Source organism: Lathamus discolor, chromosome 13 (assembly GCF_037157495.1).
Source record: "Lathamus discolor isolate bLatDis1 chromosome 13, bLatDis1.hap1, whole genome shotgun sequence".
Lineage (NCBI taxonomy): Eukaryota > Metazoa > Chordata > Aves > Psittaciformes > Psittacidae > Lathamus > Lathamus discolor.
Window position 1 is genome coordinate 9506503 of NC_088896.1, and position 17923 is coordinate 9524425.

Sequence of the window (17923 nt, forward strand, 5' to 3'; positions counted from 1 at the left end):
ACCCACAAGTCTTCGCACTTGCATGACAGCAACTCCCCAGCGTGAACCTCCTCAGCAGCTTCATTAGACAGACTGACTGGAACAGTGCTTCTTGTCAAGAAATGATTCACAGAAGAGTTACGTATTTTTGGGATTTATCAAAAAACGTTGCAGATTTAACAGGGACAAACCCGGTAACTCTTCACTTCATCAGTTCTGAACCTTTCATCTCATCAGAAATGCAAAATATGAAGAAATATTTGAACCCTAAGAAAAGTAGTTTTAAGCTCATATCAATCTGCAGGTATGGGACATGGTCAAAAAGCAAAACAGATGCTCCACACCTTTTAAACTTTGATAGCATTTGTCTTTCCCTGCTTTCTAGAATAGCGTAAGCACATACAGTGCACTAATCTGGTACAGAAAGGACAGCAGGGAACAAACCTTCAGCTGACTTACTGAGGCTAACTTTATATGTCAACTTGCAAAGTTCACTGTGCCTCCAAACAAGTGCATGTTTAAAGCTGACATATGCAAATCCTTTGCACACAGAAATCAGAGGGTGATAAACTGTTATGTAGATGAACTGGAAAGAAAGTCCTTTTTCTTTGGAACTCTTGACTGGAAGGTGTCAGAAGTGCAGAAGAAAAATAAGGGTTTGCAAAATAAGAAAGGCAAAACCGTACCCCGGCAGCTCTGAAATTATTTGTATGTCAGTGACTACGTGACAAAATATTTAAAGAACGGCAAAGCTTTCATTATTCAGTGAGTCTGCTTCTTTTCCTACATAACTGTCTTATAGTTCCAGTTGCAGTGAAATGGAAAATGCTTTCAACTGTCACCTGATGGAGCAAGTTAATTCTGCCTATTGCTATACATCCTTGTTTATTCAGTTCCTTTCTCTGAGAAATGCCTCCTGTATACATCCTTCTTCTCTTTTCACTTTCTTTCTTTTAGCTGACAAAATGGGTTAAATCTTGGTTGAGTCCAAAAGTCCTAGAGCATTTGCACTGCATTGTCTAACCTGGAGTGAACAGGGAAGATACCAGAGATGTGAATACTCAGGTCAACATCAGGAACCACCTATCAACACTAACACAAAAATTCAGGCTACAATTTCACACACAGAATTGTGACTGTTAAGAATGAATATTAATAGATAACTGCTAAAGCAAAGCATGAAATAACCAGACATAAACTCAACAGAATGAAGCTTGGTAGAACACAATGGCAAATCTCATAAACATCAAGACAAAATTCTGGTCTGTAACTGCTGGAGACTTTGCCAAAACACCAGTTTGACTCAAGCCTCCTACTCTGGTATCCATGTGGGTTATACTGGTTGGAAATGCTAGTTGTCAACAGCCTATTTTAGTTAAGACTTAGGCAGCTCCAGGGCACCTCAGGTTTACATAAGGATTCTGGGCCTTTCAAACTCAGTTTCAGCCCCAAAAGAAAGCAGAGATCCTACAGCTACACAGACACATGGCCAGCAAAACACCCAAGCTTGACAGTGAACTTCCATTTGGATGCATGGATCTATGGCGCAATTCTCAACAGACACGAGCTTCTCATCTATATTCATCACCTTCAGAAACTCAGTTTTTAATTTGATCAAGAACATGTTGCAAACTTGGTGCTTTTTTTCTTAACTCCTGGTTCTTGTCAGAGGTTTGGATTGACTGCAAGGCTGAACCTGGATCTTTTTCCCTTATCATTAAATATGCATGAATACTTTCAAGACTAGTCCTTTACTGCATGCTTACTGTTACATGGGAGTTTCTCAGTGGCCCTAGGGAATGTCCTCAGCTTTTCTGTAATAATAAAGTCACTCAACTGCTACCTGTAAGGTAAGCCTGGAAAGCTGAAGTAGCTCACTTAATCTGCAGGTCTAATTCCAAAACATGTGGAAAAGGTCTGCAACCAAACACGCGAAGTACAACAACCTGTGGACAGGAATGCAATTGCCAGAAGCTTGTAAAAGGCCTTAAGGACCTCCTCGAAAAACTGTAAGATGTAAACTCTGACTCTTGCTCCCGTGTACACAGGACGTGATAGTGGTTTAAATAACACAAATATTTCAAGCCAATGCAAACCAGCCTGAAACCAAACCATGACAAATCATACTGCCTTCTGAACCACTATGCTGGGGTTTTCTGGCTTTGCTTTACTCATTGGGCAAAATGCAAATGGAAAACTGAGAAACAGCCTCGTACTGAGTTCAAGAGAAAGATCTCTGTATGCACACAACATCTGCTGCTGCTGCAAATTAATTGTATATCCTACAGCTCTAGGAAAAACTGGAGGAGCCAATCAGCCTTTGGTTGATACAAAACTCAACAGCGTAAAGATGGAACTCTGGCAGCTACCTCTGAAAAGGGTACAACAATCCTCAAAAAGAGACTGCTGTGCAAAACTCATGCAAGAATCTCTGCTCTGCACTTTGCTGTTCATACAATGGCACCAATCAGGCATCTTTTGCATGGTTCTATTAGAGTGTATTTTACAAATGCCTTTGCTAATAATCATACTATCCTGACTGAAGTGTTTGTACTTGGTAACCTAATACTCTTGGGCATATGACTTTGTGCAGTAAGTCAGAGTGTGAAACAATCCTGCTATTTTGAATTAGTTATTTTTCACTTCACTTTCTAGAATATTTCTGAGAGAAAAATCTACAATCCTTTTTTTCCTCCCTAAATATTTGGGAGAATTCAGAATAATATCCCTATGCTTCCATCCTTTTACTTTGAAGATGGAAAAATATGTGTTCATATATAAAACATATAAATTATGTGATTTAACTATTATATATATAAAACTGGTTTATATATATTTATATATATGTATTATTTATAACATTTAACTGGTTTTATGGGAGTTGACAAAATTTAATCTAAAGCTATTCTTATGGTTGTGAGAGGGGGACGGTTTGAACAGCTCTGCCAGTAGGATGTGTGTTGCCAGCACCAGGAAGGTAGGTGTAAGCTAACGTCAAGCTAAGCCACATAATATTAAGATATGGCAGACCTCAAAACAGATGAGCAACTCCTCATGGTGGATAACTGAAGGAAATTAAGAGATGAGACAAGGTAAGAAGGTTAATATGAGGAAATCACAAGGAAACAGCAATTACTGTTTCTCAAACGCTCTTGAGGAGCTGCAGCTTTACACAGATTATGGTCTGCAGAAGATAGATGAAATACAGACCTCCCCCTGCACCACAGCATCTCCTTTTGCCCCACTAAGAGCATTCACTTTCTAAAGTCTGAAGCAGAGGATACTCATTGATTGCCACTGACATTCCCTGGACTGTCACAAGACAAATCGCTCATGTTGTTTACGCCAGTTCTGGCCACTAAAGGCCAGTTGGCATGTCTGAAACTGTCCTAGTGAAAAGGCAGGGTCAGAGGCATCCACATTTAACTTGTCCCATTCTCGCAGCACGATTAAATACAAACATAACCACCTGTTAGACTTATTTCAGTGGGAGTATCTATTTTCAATTATAGCATTTACTATCCACCCTCAAGTATGGCAAGTAACACCATGGTAACATAAACACAGTCGTGGCTGCTCGAGAAAGTTAAATTATAAATAGCAATGTATAGTCCATGAGGTCCTGGAAATAAACTAACTAATCCATAGGCATTTGTAACTATGACATAACATTTCCACTGAAATGCTGTTTGCCTCATCTCAAACCCACTTAGAATAGATTTAGAAGTTGGGCATCACCTGACTGAGTTCATGTGCAGACATGAAAAGAGCAGAGATAGTGGAGCAAATCAGCTAGAGCAAACCAGTGGAAAACTAATAACAAGAAAGAAATAATCCCTGTAGTAGGGTTTATTCTGTTTCCATTGAAGCTGATGGGGAAAAAAACCCTCAAACCCAACCTATCCCAAATGTATGAGTCTCCATGTTATATAGGACATGTTTTTATACTGGATCATGCCTGTGGTGAAAAAAAAGAAAAGAAAACCAGGAAAATAAAGACAAACCAAACAAATCCCCTTGGGCTTAACAGAATAGCAAACATTTGGAAATGCAAATAAACTTAGCAACCCTCTAAAACCTTTGAGAGCTTTTGGAACTCGGTGCTCTCTTTCGCTCCAGTCTGGGTGCAGAGATCCATGGTAACCGAGGGAATAGGGAGATTCAGGCCTGAGCTCCGCACTCAGCAGGGACCTGAATTATCAATTGTTTCAGTGTGCTGTACAGTTCCTTATCCTCTGCAAGAGTGAGGCCGAGCAGGAGCAGCAGGCTGTTGTTCAGAGCAGCAGCTTTCTGCCAGCTGGCCGGGCGCCTGCTGGGGTTGGCCAGGCTTTCTTCTTCGGGAGTATGACCAAGGACTCAAAAATGGGAGAAAGAACAGAGAATCCGAGTTTCTACAGAGTTAGGACTGAAAATTGAGCGTGAAGAGGTTACTGCCAAGTTCCGCAGTGTGAGGACAGCAATTGTACAATGCTGTGTAGGCTTAAAGGCGTTAGCGTGAGTTTGACACAAACCTGGGGCTTGATCTAACTGCGCGAAAATGTCTTTTAGGTCAGGCAAGAATGCGAACGATTTAGAGACATCAGCTCGGTTTCTTTCTTGTTAAGAACAAGAGATTTGAAGCATCCACATTTTCTTCTGGTTTACAGCCATTGGTTAAAGTCTACTTCTGATGAGACTGATAGAAATCTGGAATGGATCTACTGAGGTCAATGGAATTATTTCGGATTCGCATCATGCAACTAAGATGGAATTTAAATTCCCAATGTTTCTCTTCTAAAAATATGCCGGGTTTTGTCATACATATTTGGTGAAATCTCGGCCTCTCTGACATCAGCAGCAGAACTCATTGGTATTATTACGGTCTAAACTCCACTGAATGACTTTCACAGAGAGTGGAACAAAACCAAACCTGGTCCATTGAAGTAAGATGTAAAGACTTTTCAGATCGAGCCTGTGTGAGCACAGAAGCAGGCAGGTTACTGAAGAGTGAATCACGTGTAAGTCAGATGTTTCATTCAGCTTATTTCAAGTCACTGCACAAACCATTTATTAAATGAAAATACTACTTAAAGGTCAGCTAATGGGCACTTTCAAAGAAAACCTGACAACGTCAGGTAAATAGCTGGATAAATCTGTCAAGCGTCATTCAGAAGATAGGATTATACATACTAGGACCAGTATATTCAATGGGCCTTACAAGTGAGACTGCTTAAATAGAACCATCTATATTTAATCAGGAGAAATACAAGCTTGGCATGTGTAAGAACTTCATGCTTATCAACAGAATTACCTTTGTCTTTATCTGATAAATACATGGTTTTGTTTCAGAGTGGACTGCGCGATTTGGTGACCTTTCACGTACCTTGGTGACATGAACACAAAAGGTTATCTTGATATTTTTTAGTAACTTGTATAGAAAATGAGACCAAACTCTGAAAATACATTCCACAATTAGTTGTGTTTCTGACTGTCATCAGTGACTGATTGTTAATCAAGTAATTGAGCAACAGTATGTGTTACACTGAAGTGTCATTAGCACATAATTATTTTGCCATGCATTACAATAATATTTTTACTGAAAGAAATTTAAACATAGTCATTAATCGAGCAATGCATTAAACCCAATGTGACATTCAGGGGGATGAAATGGAAAAGAAGGCACACTCAGCATGCTCGCAGACAACAGCTCCCACAGAGCTTAAGTACTCCTAAATCACTTAGGCAAGACTAATCTCAGAACAGACAGGTAAGAACCCCTAAACAGAGACCAGGATTTTTCTGCAGAGCACATGAACAGGTTTTTACTAAACCCAGTCTACAAACATTTATGCACATGACTCATGGCATGTGGCTGCTTGTGCACAAGTGAAGTACATGCAAAGCCAGGAGTGCGCCTGTAAAACCAACTTCAGAACTGTAAAAGTACAAAACTGATAGAATCCAAAACTGCTTCAGCCTTTGCTGACCACAAACAGGAAAAAGAGGGAAGATACACTTCTTCTTTTCCCAAGAAAAGCCATTAAAATGTCATTCCTACAAGTTAGCACCCTGGATTATGCTTTATAAAAATAAAAATAGCATGTTAATACATATCCAAGGATTCCAAATCGGCTGATCACTTACAACCAAAATTGGGAAGAAACGATGAAATGAGGAGAGAAACAAGACTAAGGCAGACTAAAAGCATCATATACAAACACAGGCCAAGTTCAAGTCTAGTTTCCCCCACCTACAGACTGTAAACCCATCTGTTAACCCAACTTCAAATCTAAGCTACCTTTTCTTCAGTCCTTTCTAAACCTAGCCACTAATCTTGGGCAGCACCTATCTTCTTGCTTGCTGACAACATGCACATTGGTAATGTCACTCAAATATGCCTACAATGTGCCTACACAAAGCTCTTCAGGCTGCACTGGAGAGCTATCACTGCAAATCTGCATGAAATGTCACTATTCATTTTATTTACGTATTGAGCCTTACAAAATATACTGCACCATGACAGATGCTCTGTGAACCAAAGGAGATAAGGACGGAATATAGGGAAAATTATAATGATTTGGGGGGAAAAAAAAATCATCATTTTAAATGACAAATCAGTTTTCCATGAGCAAGACTACAAAGAATTATTCCTCACCCACAATAAATGAGTATACTTTAATTGTTTGCATGTGCGCTATCTCCTCCCTCATAGTATTTAATGGTTGCTTGTGTGTTCAGTTAGACGTTCAAGATGGAAAGCCTGCGTGTATTTCAGCATCCACAACTGACTGGGTTCTATAAGGACAGCCTGGGGAACATATTTGTCACTCACTAGTCACAAAGAATATTGTGAATGAATCATTGTTATACACTATGGGTGTTCCATTACCTGACTAGGCAGACTTTTGTATAAAAGAATATGATTTCTAACAGATTTTAACAATACAAATGCCTATCAACTGAATACTCACAAAGGAAAACATCATTTTTAACCTTCCATAGTTATTACAGAAATATTTACCTTCCTATAAGCTGAAGGGCCTTATATATGTTAAGGATTAGAGCTGGAACTAGATGATCTTCAGGTCCTTTCCAACCGTAACCATTCTATTATTCTATAAATCACCTAATATCTTTCCTTAACAGATGCAGTCAGGCAAAAAGCACATGAAAATTAGTATAATTATATTATTCCTAACCTTACAATTAGACAGATGAAGAAATTAAATAGGTTGGACTAAGGGAAAATGCATTTGACACATCAGAGTTCTCAGACTTCAAGGTGCTAATATAGGTATCTGCATCCACTACCAGGTACATAAACAGTTGGCCACAATTTCAATAGGGCTGATCATTTAGTGTTCCCATCAGCTCCTACACGAACTGCATGCTCTCAGCAACCTAAAGTTCATCCCAAAAATAAAACCCCTGAAAGCACTATTTTATGAGCCAGTATTGACATTCTGTGCTTTCCTCTCCCTGTTCTTTTGTTTCTGAACCTACACTGTGCTTTCAAGGCAAACACACTCCACAGAGTTCTTGACAGCATTAAAGCTCTGTAGAGTGCTGTAGCTAGAAAATGTCCTAAAATACTGCATTTTCTTATACGGGAAATGCAAACCTGGGCCTTATATTTTGCCAACAAAGCCTTCAAAGCAAATGTGTAGTATTAGTTTACATACATATACACACACCTTGGAGAAAACAAGTGTAGACATGGAGAGACAGGCCAAGAGAGATGAAGAGACATCTGTGTCAGTCTGGGGTTCCTTAGATAATATCTAATCCTTTCCACTGAGAGGTTTTTTTAATGATTTACACCAAAACTTGAAGCACAAAGGTTGTCTTGTTTCTTTCACAGAGTGGTATTGAAATGTGCAAATGGGAGTAAAGAAGAAAATTGGGTATTTTTGGTCTTCTATTTGCAGTGGTGTGCAATGAAGAGTTGACATCTGTACTGCTTTGCTTTTATAGCTCTCTAGGTGACTACAGCGAGTACAGGAAGGTCAGGCTAAAGGAAGGTACTTATTTTCTTCCCGTGGTAAAACACAGCTCTCAATTTCTTCTGTTCATTCTTACAAGTAGGTTGTGCACTGAAAGATGAAAATAGCTGTTCTTATTTGGTACTAAAACTTAACTTCTGATGCTTTCCCTCTCCTATTTTGTCTCTTATATCATTATAATGAGTCTTCCCAATCCATAAGCTTTAAGGTCAATTTAAGTTCACATTGCATGTACCAAAGGTCTTATGATGTGAGCAGACATAACCGCCCACAAACACCAGATCAGATCTGTTCACTAACAAGTCTTACACAACGATTTCTTGTGAAGGGTAAAGGGATGCTCCTAATGGTGTAAAGAGCTTTTCCAGATCAATAATTAACTCTGAATAGTCCTCAAACAAATCTAGCAGTGGCCCCCCAGTATTAACTGCAAAAAGAAGGCAAGGCTGGTGAGGTTCTCATAAGGCATATCCAGAAAGAATGATTAACCAAGTAAAATGGCCTTTACTTTTCATTGCACTTTATTATCTTATAAAGGAATAAGTGTAAAACTAAAGATGCGTTATAGCTGTTGATAGTTTCAAATTGCACAATAAGGCTCCGTTTATGCTGGACAACTTCAACCCAAAGCTACCAGAGAAACTTTTTCTGCAGAGCTCATGGCCATGACATGGTCCAGTTAGCATTTTATTTATAACTAATCCCATTTAATTCCATTTGAAAAGCTGACTTCCCCTTATGTTTGCTGATAGTCCTCCTGCTTACAACCAACATATTGCTTTTTCAAATGTTCCACACGTTCCCATATTCCTGAAAATATGTTCTGTGATTATAGCTGGGAAATGAGAACAGCATCCATAATCAATCATTATTTAATCTATCTGTATTAATTGAAAGATGAGTAGATGCAGTTTGTCCTGCAATAGATCACTGTAGTTTAGGGGGAAAAAAGGGTATTTTACGCTTTATACCCTACTAAAGGCTTTTCTGTTCTACATATAGTTATGTCTAAATATCACAACACCTGCTAACTCTCAGGTTATAAAAACACTTTCTCAAATGCTTTCATTGACTTTTCAATCTGCCTGAATAAAACATGTTATAGCAAGTGCCCTTTGTACACAAAACAGTAGACTATGACATCTTTTAAAGAAGAAATGTACACAAGATGCGAAGAATGCAAACAGTGCTCACACATATGTTGTTGAAATCATTTATGGACAGAATCCGCACTGGGAGAATTGATAATGTCCAAAACAAGAGCTAAACAATGGCTATTTCGATAAAGGAACAGGCACAACACCTCTAAATCCAGAAGCTGTTCGTGTTGAAAACTCATGATCCACGTTCAGATGTTCTGCAGGTCTCTGCTTGTTTGTATTCATGACAATACAGCTGTTCCTACACACCTCATGCAGGCAGTGCTCCCCACACATCAAACCCAGCTTTTATCTATAGCCGCGAAGAGGAGCAATCCCCCTGGCTTCAGCAGAGACACTCTCAGTTGAAATAAAGAACAAAGGAATACCTGTTTGGACTGTAGGTCTGGCCACACACATATAGCTCAGAACTAACAGAAATAAATGCTAATGGACATCCCTGTTTCCAAGGAAAAAAACCTATGATGACTGCTGTATTTATATTTGATATTTGGCTTTTAAATATACCCAACCTAACTTCACATCTTTATTAGCATCTTGCAGCGACAGCTCCATTCTCAACAGGATCCAGCAAAAATGTCTTTCCACCCATTCCCCTAAGGAATAATCACTTCCCACACAACTCAAACTTGAATTTACTTTGCCTCTTCCAAACTACAAGTTCCGTGCCATGCTAAGCTATCAGGTTTGGTTCTCATTTTCAGATAAAAGGCATCTCGAAGGCACAAAGGCATGCAACCCTTCCTCTGGAATTATGGCTTGCAATGAGACCCGAGGCTGAGCATTTTTTTAGCTTCTCTGCTCTTTTCAATTGCTTGGTGTTCTTTTCACTTTTTTAGGAATGTGGGTTTTAACTGATGATATTTAAGCCACCACAATACAGCCCATTGTCATGTTCGCTGATATGATGGAACAAGCTATTTGTAAGAATGCATTAACACATGAAAATGCAAGGGAAAACATAACCAAGAGGCAAACTCGACTACTGATTGCAGCTGGGATGAGGGCTGGTAACATCCTAAGCAATGACTGCACCAGATTCTACTTGCTCTATGGAATAACTGAAAGAAATGGCTTTTGTGAGGTCTCGGAGCTAAGAAAAGATCTGAATTTGTGTGCATGCCTCCCAGAAGCACCGCAAATGAGATAAAGAATAACTTCTAACTGGCAATCGTATTGGCTTTGTCAACCAACAGCTACATTCTGACCTAATAGACCTGTTGGTACTATTTTGTTTAGAAATTAACAGGGTATTTCCTTTCTTACATACTTTTCAAGCTGAGCAGGCAGTCTGCAACAATATATATGTAACAGCCCTAAATAACTGCCAATAAAAACGCACTTTGATGAGTTTGCCTCAGCCTTGAATAAGAACCCTGGTGTGGTGCCACAGCAAGCACTCTTGGAACAGCCTGTCTTTCCTGGTGCTTATGGAACGGGAACAAAGATGCACCTCTCACTGTTGTATCCCAGCTCAAAATACACAAGAACAGCTCAGTCTGCAGCAATCAGCATATCTCAGGAAGTGTTTTATTTGCAAGAAAGCATTTGGGCTCCATGCTGACAGGTACAAAACACAACTCCCATAAATATTTGGGTTTCTTATCTGCTAAGGGGATCAATGAAAGCATGCCTCAAGAACAGGATCTGCTGCAGCTCATGAAGACCAGCTCTGCAGCATCTCCGATCCACCACCCTGCCAGAAACCCTTCAAACCTGGGGACAGGGCTGCTGCGACATCCATCAGCGTTTTACTCTACTTCAGAGGCAAATTAAGGTCATGACTGCCAACCAGTATAGTGCTAATTGCTGTACTGTGTGTGTACTTACACGCAGAGTCATGACTCCTTGTTACTCAACTGGCCATTACACAACATTTTAATGCACATTTCCTCACATTACACACAGAATCTGACTACAAAAGACAGGGTGCAGGTGCTTGCCTGACACAGTTCTCACTCCCTTTTGCCTCCTGTACTGATTACCTTCAAAGGAATGGCATGGGAAGCCACTCTGGTTTCAATGACAACACACCACTGACTAAGGATGGAATTCTTCCATATTCATGCGAGCTTCCACGTGTGGATAACCGGCAAGTCAGTGTTAAACAAGAAAACTGTTCACGAAAACGCTTTTGAATGTGTGTATAAAGCGCACAGGCCGAAAGCCAGAACTCCCAAACAGTGGAAAAAGCAGAGCTGTAAAGTCAGAGTGAGAAAAACAGCACAAAAAGAGAAGTCAAGCAGCTGTGTAAGAAATAACAGCGTTTTCCACATACCCATTGAAACCTACAGCCTTACAAATACTTCAGTGCTCAAGCCCCAGAAACATCAATGCGCATTAGGTACCCAACTGCCGCTGTAGAGCAGAGCCCAACATCCCAATCCTGTGAGACACTTCATCTCCTCTGGAAACTGCATTTCCAACAAAGCCCATTGAACCACAGAGACTTAGCACCTCGTAGAAGGCAGTTTGGGCCTCTTAGAACCAAAACACTCTTGTTTCTTGAAGGGTGAGCATTGCTGCATGATGTTCTCCTAACAACTGCATAGAGCATCACCTTAGTCTACAGAGATGCCAAAAATACCATGCATTATTGGTAGTTAATGTGCAATTAAGGGTACAAATCAAATAACACCACCTTCATAGAGATGTCACAAAGATGAACACTACAAGAAATATAGTGTGGGACTTCATTTAGTATGTAAATCACTATAACAAAAATAAGATATCTGTCAATTGCACAACATTGTCCTAGCTCATTTTATAATTAATAATGAAATCCATGCTAAATACCAGATATGTTCTAGGTTCAAGACATCTCAGCTGCAGCTCTTGGACTAAATAATGGATAATTCAACATGAGAGAACCTACAAGACGCATGAGTATCTTGACTAATTCTGTTGCATTGTAGGGAATAAAAGACCTCATCAGGCATCAAGCATTCCCATTTTGGGAGGTTTTTGGCCTTTTCTGTACCTGGAAATCTTGTTTAACAATAATTTTTCGAAAGAAATTAGATCTGCTCCCTTCTGATCACGTAACAAACCGTTGTTAACTGAGCGTGGTAGTCTGAGGACATCAGGCTTGGATAAAACATTGTCCGCATTAGGATAACACAATAAACAAATGAAATGATGCATTAAAAGAATAATGCCAGCCAGCATCACAGCATGCTACGGAACTTGGCTGGAAAACACAGAGCATAGTTTGTGTTGGGAGGGACCCCTTCCACTGGAGCAGCTTGCTCCAAGCCCCATCCAACCTGGCCTTGAGCACTGCCAAGGATGGGGCAGCCACAGCTTCTCTGGGCACCCTGTGCCAGCGCCTCAGCACCCTCACAGTGTGCTGCAATTAAATAACAGAATTAAGTATTCTGTTAAGTTATTTAGTAAGTTCTTAATTAAACCTACAAATTAAACCTGTGCCTATTTACGTACACGGTGGAGCTAGGTCCTGCTCCCAGAAAAAGGAATTTGCTGAGCAGCTTCAAGTAAATATTCGGCAGTTTCAATTCTCAGGTTTAGAACACCGTTAATTTGCCAAGTTTTAAGACAGGGACAAAAAGCCCATTGAAATGAGCACTCAGTCACACTCGTGAGGACTCCTCCGGGCACACTGGAAACAAACCAAACCAGACCGGTGCAGAGAACACCCGCCTGGCTCTACCTGAACAAAAACCAGCATGAATTAATGGGTGAAACCACCGCATTTCGTTACTGCCCTGGGGGAGATGGGTCCATAAGGGCGAGGCGCTGCCCCGAACAGAGCCGAGCCGAGCCGAGCCGAGCCGAGCCGAGCCGAGCCGAGCCGAGCCGGGGCTGCCCCGAGGGGAAGAGCGCTCTCTGGCGGCCGCGGGGAGGACGCCCGCAGAAGAGACGCTTCTCCGCGCAGCTCAGGCGCAAGATGCGCGGTGCGCAGCCGGCTCGCGTAGGGCGTGCGCGCAAAAGCAGCCACGTCCGGTCGTGTAGCGCAAGCGGCTGAGCAGAGCACCGCTACCTTCCTGCTATCAACCCGAAACGACCGCCTCATTGACATCCGCACCTATAAACGACCACGGTTTACATGCACCAGTAACCCCACAGCACGTGAACTGCATGTAGGCACTGCTGCCTTCGTTAAAACAAAGAGCAGGTAGGGTGTTCGCAGATCAACAGAACCCTAACTCCCAGTTCGGAACGGTCACAAAGAGCGCTCTGCCTTCCAATCGTTTCTCTAAATGACAAAAAAAGTTTTACTAACAGATTGCCACCTCCCTGCCCTACCTGTGCTGCAGTTTCAGGCCACGTTCGACTGCAAGGGTATTTTAAGCAAAGGTGACGATATCTTTAGAATCTGGGTTTGGACGGGCGCGTTATCAGATGGAGGATTTCAGCACAAAGCGCTCCCTCGCAAACAGGAGTGAGGTTCTAAAGTCTGCCTGGAAAACCTTCATAACCAACACTTTGAGGACTTCAGTTACCTTCGTTCCTGCGGGATTCCCTTCATTTCCAATCAAAACATTCCTCTCTACCCAGCCACCTCCGACCAAGTTCATCGCACGCAGAACGATTCAGTAAAACAAACACAACCCCAACTCGCCTGGAAGGAGAAGACCCCGGCTAAGACCGAGCCGTTCCCCGTGGCAGAGCTTACCTCTTCAACTGTCAAAGGCATGCAGATCCGGTACTCCTTCATGAGCATATTCCCCCTGCCTCGGTGCGGACCAGCAAAGTGGGAGAAAAGTGGTTACTGCTGCACGGTGATCACGACGAAAACCAAGCACGGGGAGGGGGGAAATAAGCGAGTCCCTTTCCCTGTACGCGCTTGACAATGCGTCCACCCGAGAGTAACGCGACCATGCAGGAAGGCTGACCCCGGCAGAGGAGAGCCAGCACCGCCGCTCCTTCCTTCCAGTTCCTCCTCTTCCACGCACCCGCTCGCACCGGCACCGGCGCCCCAAACGCCGCCGCTACAGCCTGAGGCATCCGTCGGCAGCGTGCGCAAGCGGCCGCCTCCCGCAGCCCCGGCACGGCATGCCCGGGGCGGCCGCAGAGCCAGCGAGCCCCCCCCGCCCGCCGCCGGCAGGAAGGACGAGAGCCGGTTACCGAGACAAAGGCTTCTCGAACGCGTCCTTCCCCCGCGGCTCGAACGCGGCTCCCACCTCCCCGCCGCAACGCGGCTGCGGCCGCCGCGGCTCCCGCTGTGCCCGGGGGACCGGAGGTGGTGGTGGTGGGGGGGGGGGGTGCAGCGCAGCGATCCGGTGGCCGCGGGCTCGGAGCGGCTACAGCGGCCCCGGGGGGGCGGGTGACATCAGCGAGGGGCGGGTTTGAGCGGCGCGGCCGGGCCGCGGAGCACCGGGTGTCGCCCGGCGGTGCCCCCGGGGAGGCAGCGCTGAAGCGGGGCAAGCCCCGGGTTCGGCTGATCCTGACGCGGAGCCGGCTCGATGCGGGGGGGAGGTTGGGTCCTACGGGGGACAACGAACCGTGCAAAGCGCTCACAACGCGGGGTAAGACGGGGAGAGCCCCGTCAGGGCCCCGCGTCTCCGCAACCGCCTCTCGTTACCGGCGGCGGGGGAGCCGGGGCACAGGATGTGAAGGCCTCACCCATTTCCCTTTCGGTCAGCCCTGCCTTATCAGCCAGCGGGTTCTGCAGCGCAAACACAACTCGTGTGTTCCTATCGGCTTTTTCCTATTTACTTTCAAATGCCACGCAGAAAGTTCGGTGGAAACGCGCCGCCCCCCCCGCTGAACAATGAAGCCGTTTCAGCAGGACTGACCCCGAGCAGGCAGGTTCTCAGTTACACCGGGTTGTAACGGGCTTGGGGGCTGTGGTTTCGAGAGGGATTTACCCCTTATGAAGTTACCGCTTGATAGCACAGGAGCCCAGTTCTGGAACGAGGGGGCATCCCGGCGCTGTTACACAACCGCAGGTCAATGATAAAACCTTGTATTGCCGCTTGTCCCTACTTTCCGAACGGCTGTAAAGCATGGATCACCGAGCAGCACTGTGCCGGCAACGTGAGAACACAGGGCACTGCATAGATAATGGCAAACACACATGCATTTAAATACCACCAGCTACAACACTGGAATGATGAATGGCCGTATTGAGGACAGTTAAAGATGAATCGAGGTCTACAGTGAAACGTGTGTTTCATAACAAGAAAGAGCACAAAACCCCTCAGAATCTCATTGGCCCTGGATGTACATTTCGAAGCCATGTATATACGGTTTTTAGCCCGGAGAGGACACAGTGCCATCTCCTGGAGCTAACGGCAGAACTTCCCCATCCCATCGCAGTAACGGCACAGTATTTCACATGCTCTGCCTTTCCCATGAAGTGCAAACACCTACACAAAGACGTGGAAAATCTGGGAACAGCCTGGATTTTCAGCTGAGGTACGAACAATGTCCTTAATGAGACTCATATCTCAGACCGGACAACAGCTATTACATACCAAACCTGGAGCTGTAATTCATGATGTTTGTCCTATGTTCCTGAAACTTCCATGCAAAATAGCCAAAACAAGGCAATAAACTGTGCTAGGCCAGGTTGGATGGAGCTTGGAGCAACCTGGTGTAGGGGAAGTTGTCCCTGCCCATGGCAGAGGAGTTGGAACTTGATGGTCTTTAAGGCCCCTTCCAACCCAAACCATTCCATGATGCTATAGAATCATAGAATAGCTTGGGTTGGAAAGGACCTCAAGATCATCCAGTTCCAACCCCCCTGCCATGGACAGGAACACCTCACACTAAACCATCCCACCCAAGGCTTCATCCAACCTGGCCTTGAACACCACCAGGGATGGAGCACTCACAACCTCCCTGGGCAACCCATTCCAGTGCCTCACTGCCCTAACAGGAAAGAATTTCCTCCTTAGATCCAATCTAAACTTCCCCTGTTTAAGTCTGAACCCATTACCCCTTGTCCTGTCACTACAGTCCCTGATGAAGAGTCCCCCCCCAGCATCCCTATAGGCCCCCTTCAGGTACTGGAAGGCTGCTATGAGGTCTCCATGCAGTCTTCTCCAGGCTGAACAGCCCCAACTTCCTCAGCCTGTCTTCATACGGGAGGTGCTCCAGGCCCCTGATCATCCTCGTGGCCTCCTCTGGACTTGTTCCAGCAGTTCCATGTCCTTTTTATGTTGAGGACACCAGAACTGCACACAATGCTCCAGGTGAGATATGATATTACCTATAGATTACAGGTAACGCAAAGTCAGATCTAAACCATCTGCTTCAGTTTTAAGTGATTTGCTAATGGCTCATTCACTGAAGACAATGTGTCAGGATTACTGCTGAAATAAGCAGTATAAACAAATAGAACTAATTCGCATAAGGCCTTGATGCTGCTCAACTGTAGGCAGAGACACTGATTTCAATAAAAACAGGCGGAAGACCTGAACTATTTTATCTCCTGTTACCTGATTTCAGCATAAACTGACCGTTAGAGCTCTATTTAAAACATCAAAGCAGGATGTCTGCAGAAAGTAGTGCCTGATCCAGGAGCTGCTTCAACCAGAAACCAAAATCACTTCCCCTACCTACAGTAAAACGCTCTTCAGTCTCCCCACACATACCCCCAGGGGAACAGCCCATTCTAGTGCTGTCTGCACATACACCCGGGGAATGAACCAGTGACCCCAGCAATACCCTTTACAAACTGCTCACCAAATGCTTTCATTTCAGGTCATGCTGGCAGAGAAGACGTCTGGCTCCAGCTAGGCAGGATTTCTGCCAAGCGAGCCCACCTCGGTGTCTGTTTTCTGTGCACTGCAAGAAACAAATCTCTTACCTCTGCATCGTGTTCTTGGCGGCCACTTGTGAAAATGAGACATTCCTCACTCATCATTTTGACCTGGGGGGAAAAGCCCACACTGAACCATGCTGAGCAGTAACTCCACATGGACTTGTGTCAGCAAAACCTGGCTTCTTAATGAGACAACAAAAGGCAGCTATTCCTTGAGGCATTTTACCAGAGTTCTGAGCAAGAACTGAGGGGGTTTTGAGCCATTCAGGAAGTCTATGTTGGAGGCAAAAGCTGCCTCCTCATCTCCCAGCACACCCGTGCAGGCGAGGGAAGACAACAGTTGCAGTTATGCATTCATCTCCTGACCCTTTCGCTGCTTAAGCCAACATGACTGTGTATGGGAACATGTATCAATCACATTACATGTGACGCTTTGCTTCCCTGAAAGCCATCGCTCCTTATCCATCAACTGTAAAATTACACTAATATTGAGATTTTACCATTCAAAATCAGTAGCCAAAGCTCTGTAAAAACCCGTGAATGGCCACAGTTCGGAGAGGGCTCGCTCTCTACGACACAGGCATGTAGTTTTGGTATTTAGGTCAATTAATAACTAAAAATCATTCCGAATGAAGGATAAATTCTGATGCTGGACTTCTTGAGTTCAGAGAGAAGGTGACTCAAGTCCGTGGTCTGTGCTGTGCTAGCTGGAAAGCAAGTGTCAGACACAACAGCAAAATACAGTATTAGCTCTGAACTCCTTCAACTGAGTTACTCTGAGTTTACACCAGTGTAGCAGATGCAGTAACTCAGTCTTCGTTCTGTAAGCAAGAGATGTAGCAGTCATCTCAAATACCCCTCTGCCACGTTAACGTGTTGGGACATACGCAGGGTAAAGTAACACAACACAAGGTGTAATTTTATAGTAACCTGTTTCCCCCGGGAGAGAACCCCTCCAGAAAAGGACTTTCATTGATCAGGATTTAGGAGTTGCTTTCTTGCAAACGTACAATCCCAGCCTGGTTTGGGTTGGAAAGGACCTCAAAGCTCATCCAGCTTCAACCTCTGCC

The 17923-nt window shown here is 43.9% G+C and overlaps 2 protein-coding genes across 2 annotated transcripts in view; both read right to left on the bottom strand.

The window, feature by feature from the left end:
- The window catches only part of PITPNC1 (phosphatidylinositol transfer protein cytoplasmic 1), an 80460-nt gene extending 63385 nt beyond the window's left edge, over positions 1-17075 (bottom strand). Inside the window, exon 1 of the mRNA XM_065693518.1 lies at positions 16899-17075. Coding sequence (XP_065549590.1) covers positions 16899-17009 — 111 coding nt within the window. The 5' untranslated portion in view covers positions 17010-17075. The remainder of the gene's footprint in view (positions 1-16898) is intronic.
- LOC136021369 (cell division protein DipM-like) lies at positions 13813-14746 on the bottom strand. Its single transcript, XM_065693516.1, has 2 exons — positions 14708-14746; positions 13813-14568 (listed from the first exon to the last, which is right to left on the bottom strand). The coding sequence occupies exons 1-2, from the start codon at positions 14709-14711 to the stop codon at positions 13868-13870; spliced, it is 705 nt and encodes a 234-aa protein (XP_065549588.1). The 5' UTR covers positions 14712-14746; the 3' UTR covers positions 13813-13867.
- Positions 17076-17923: the final 848 nt, after the last annotated feature.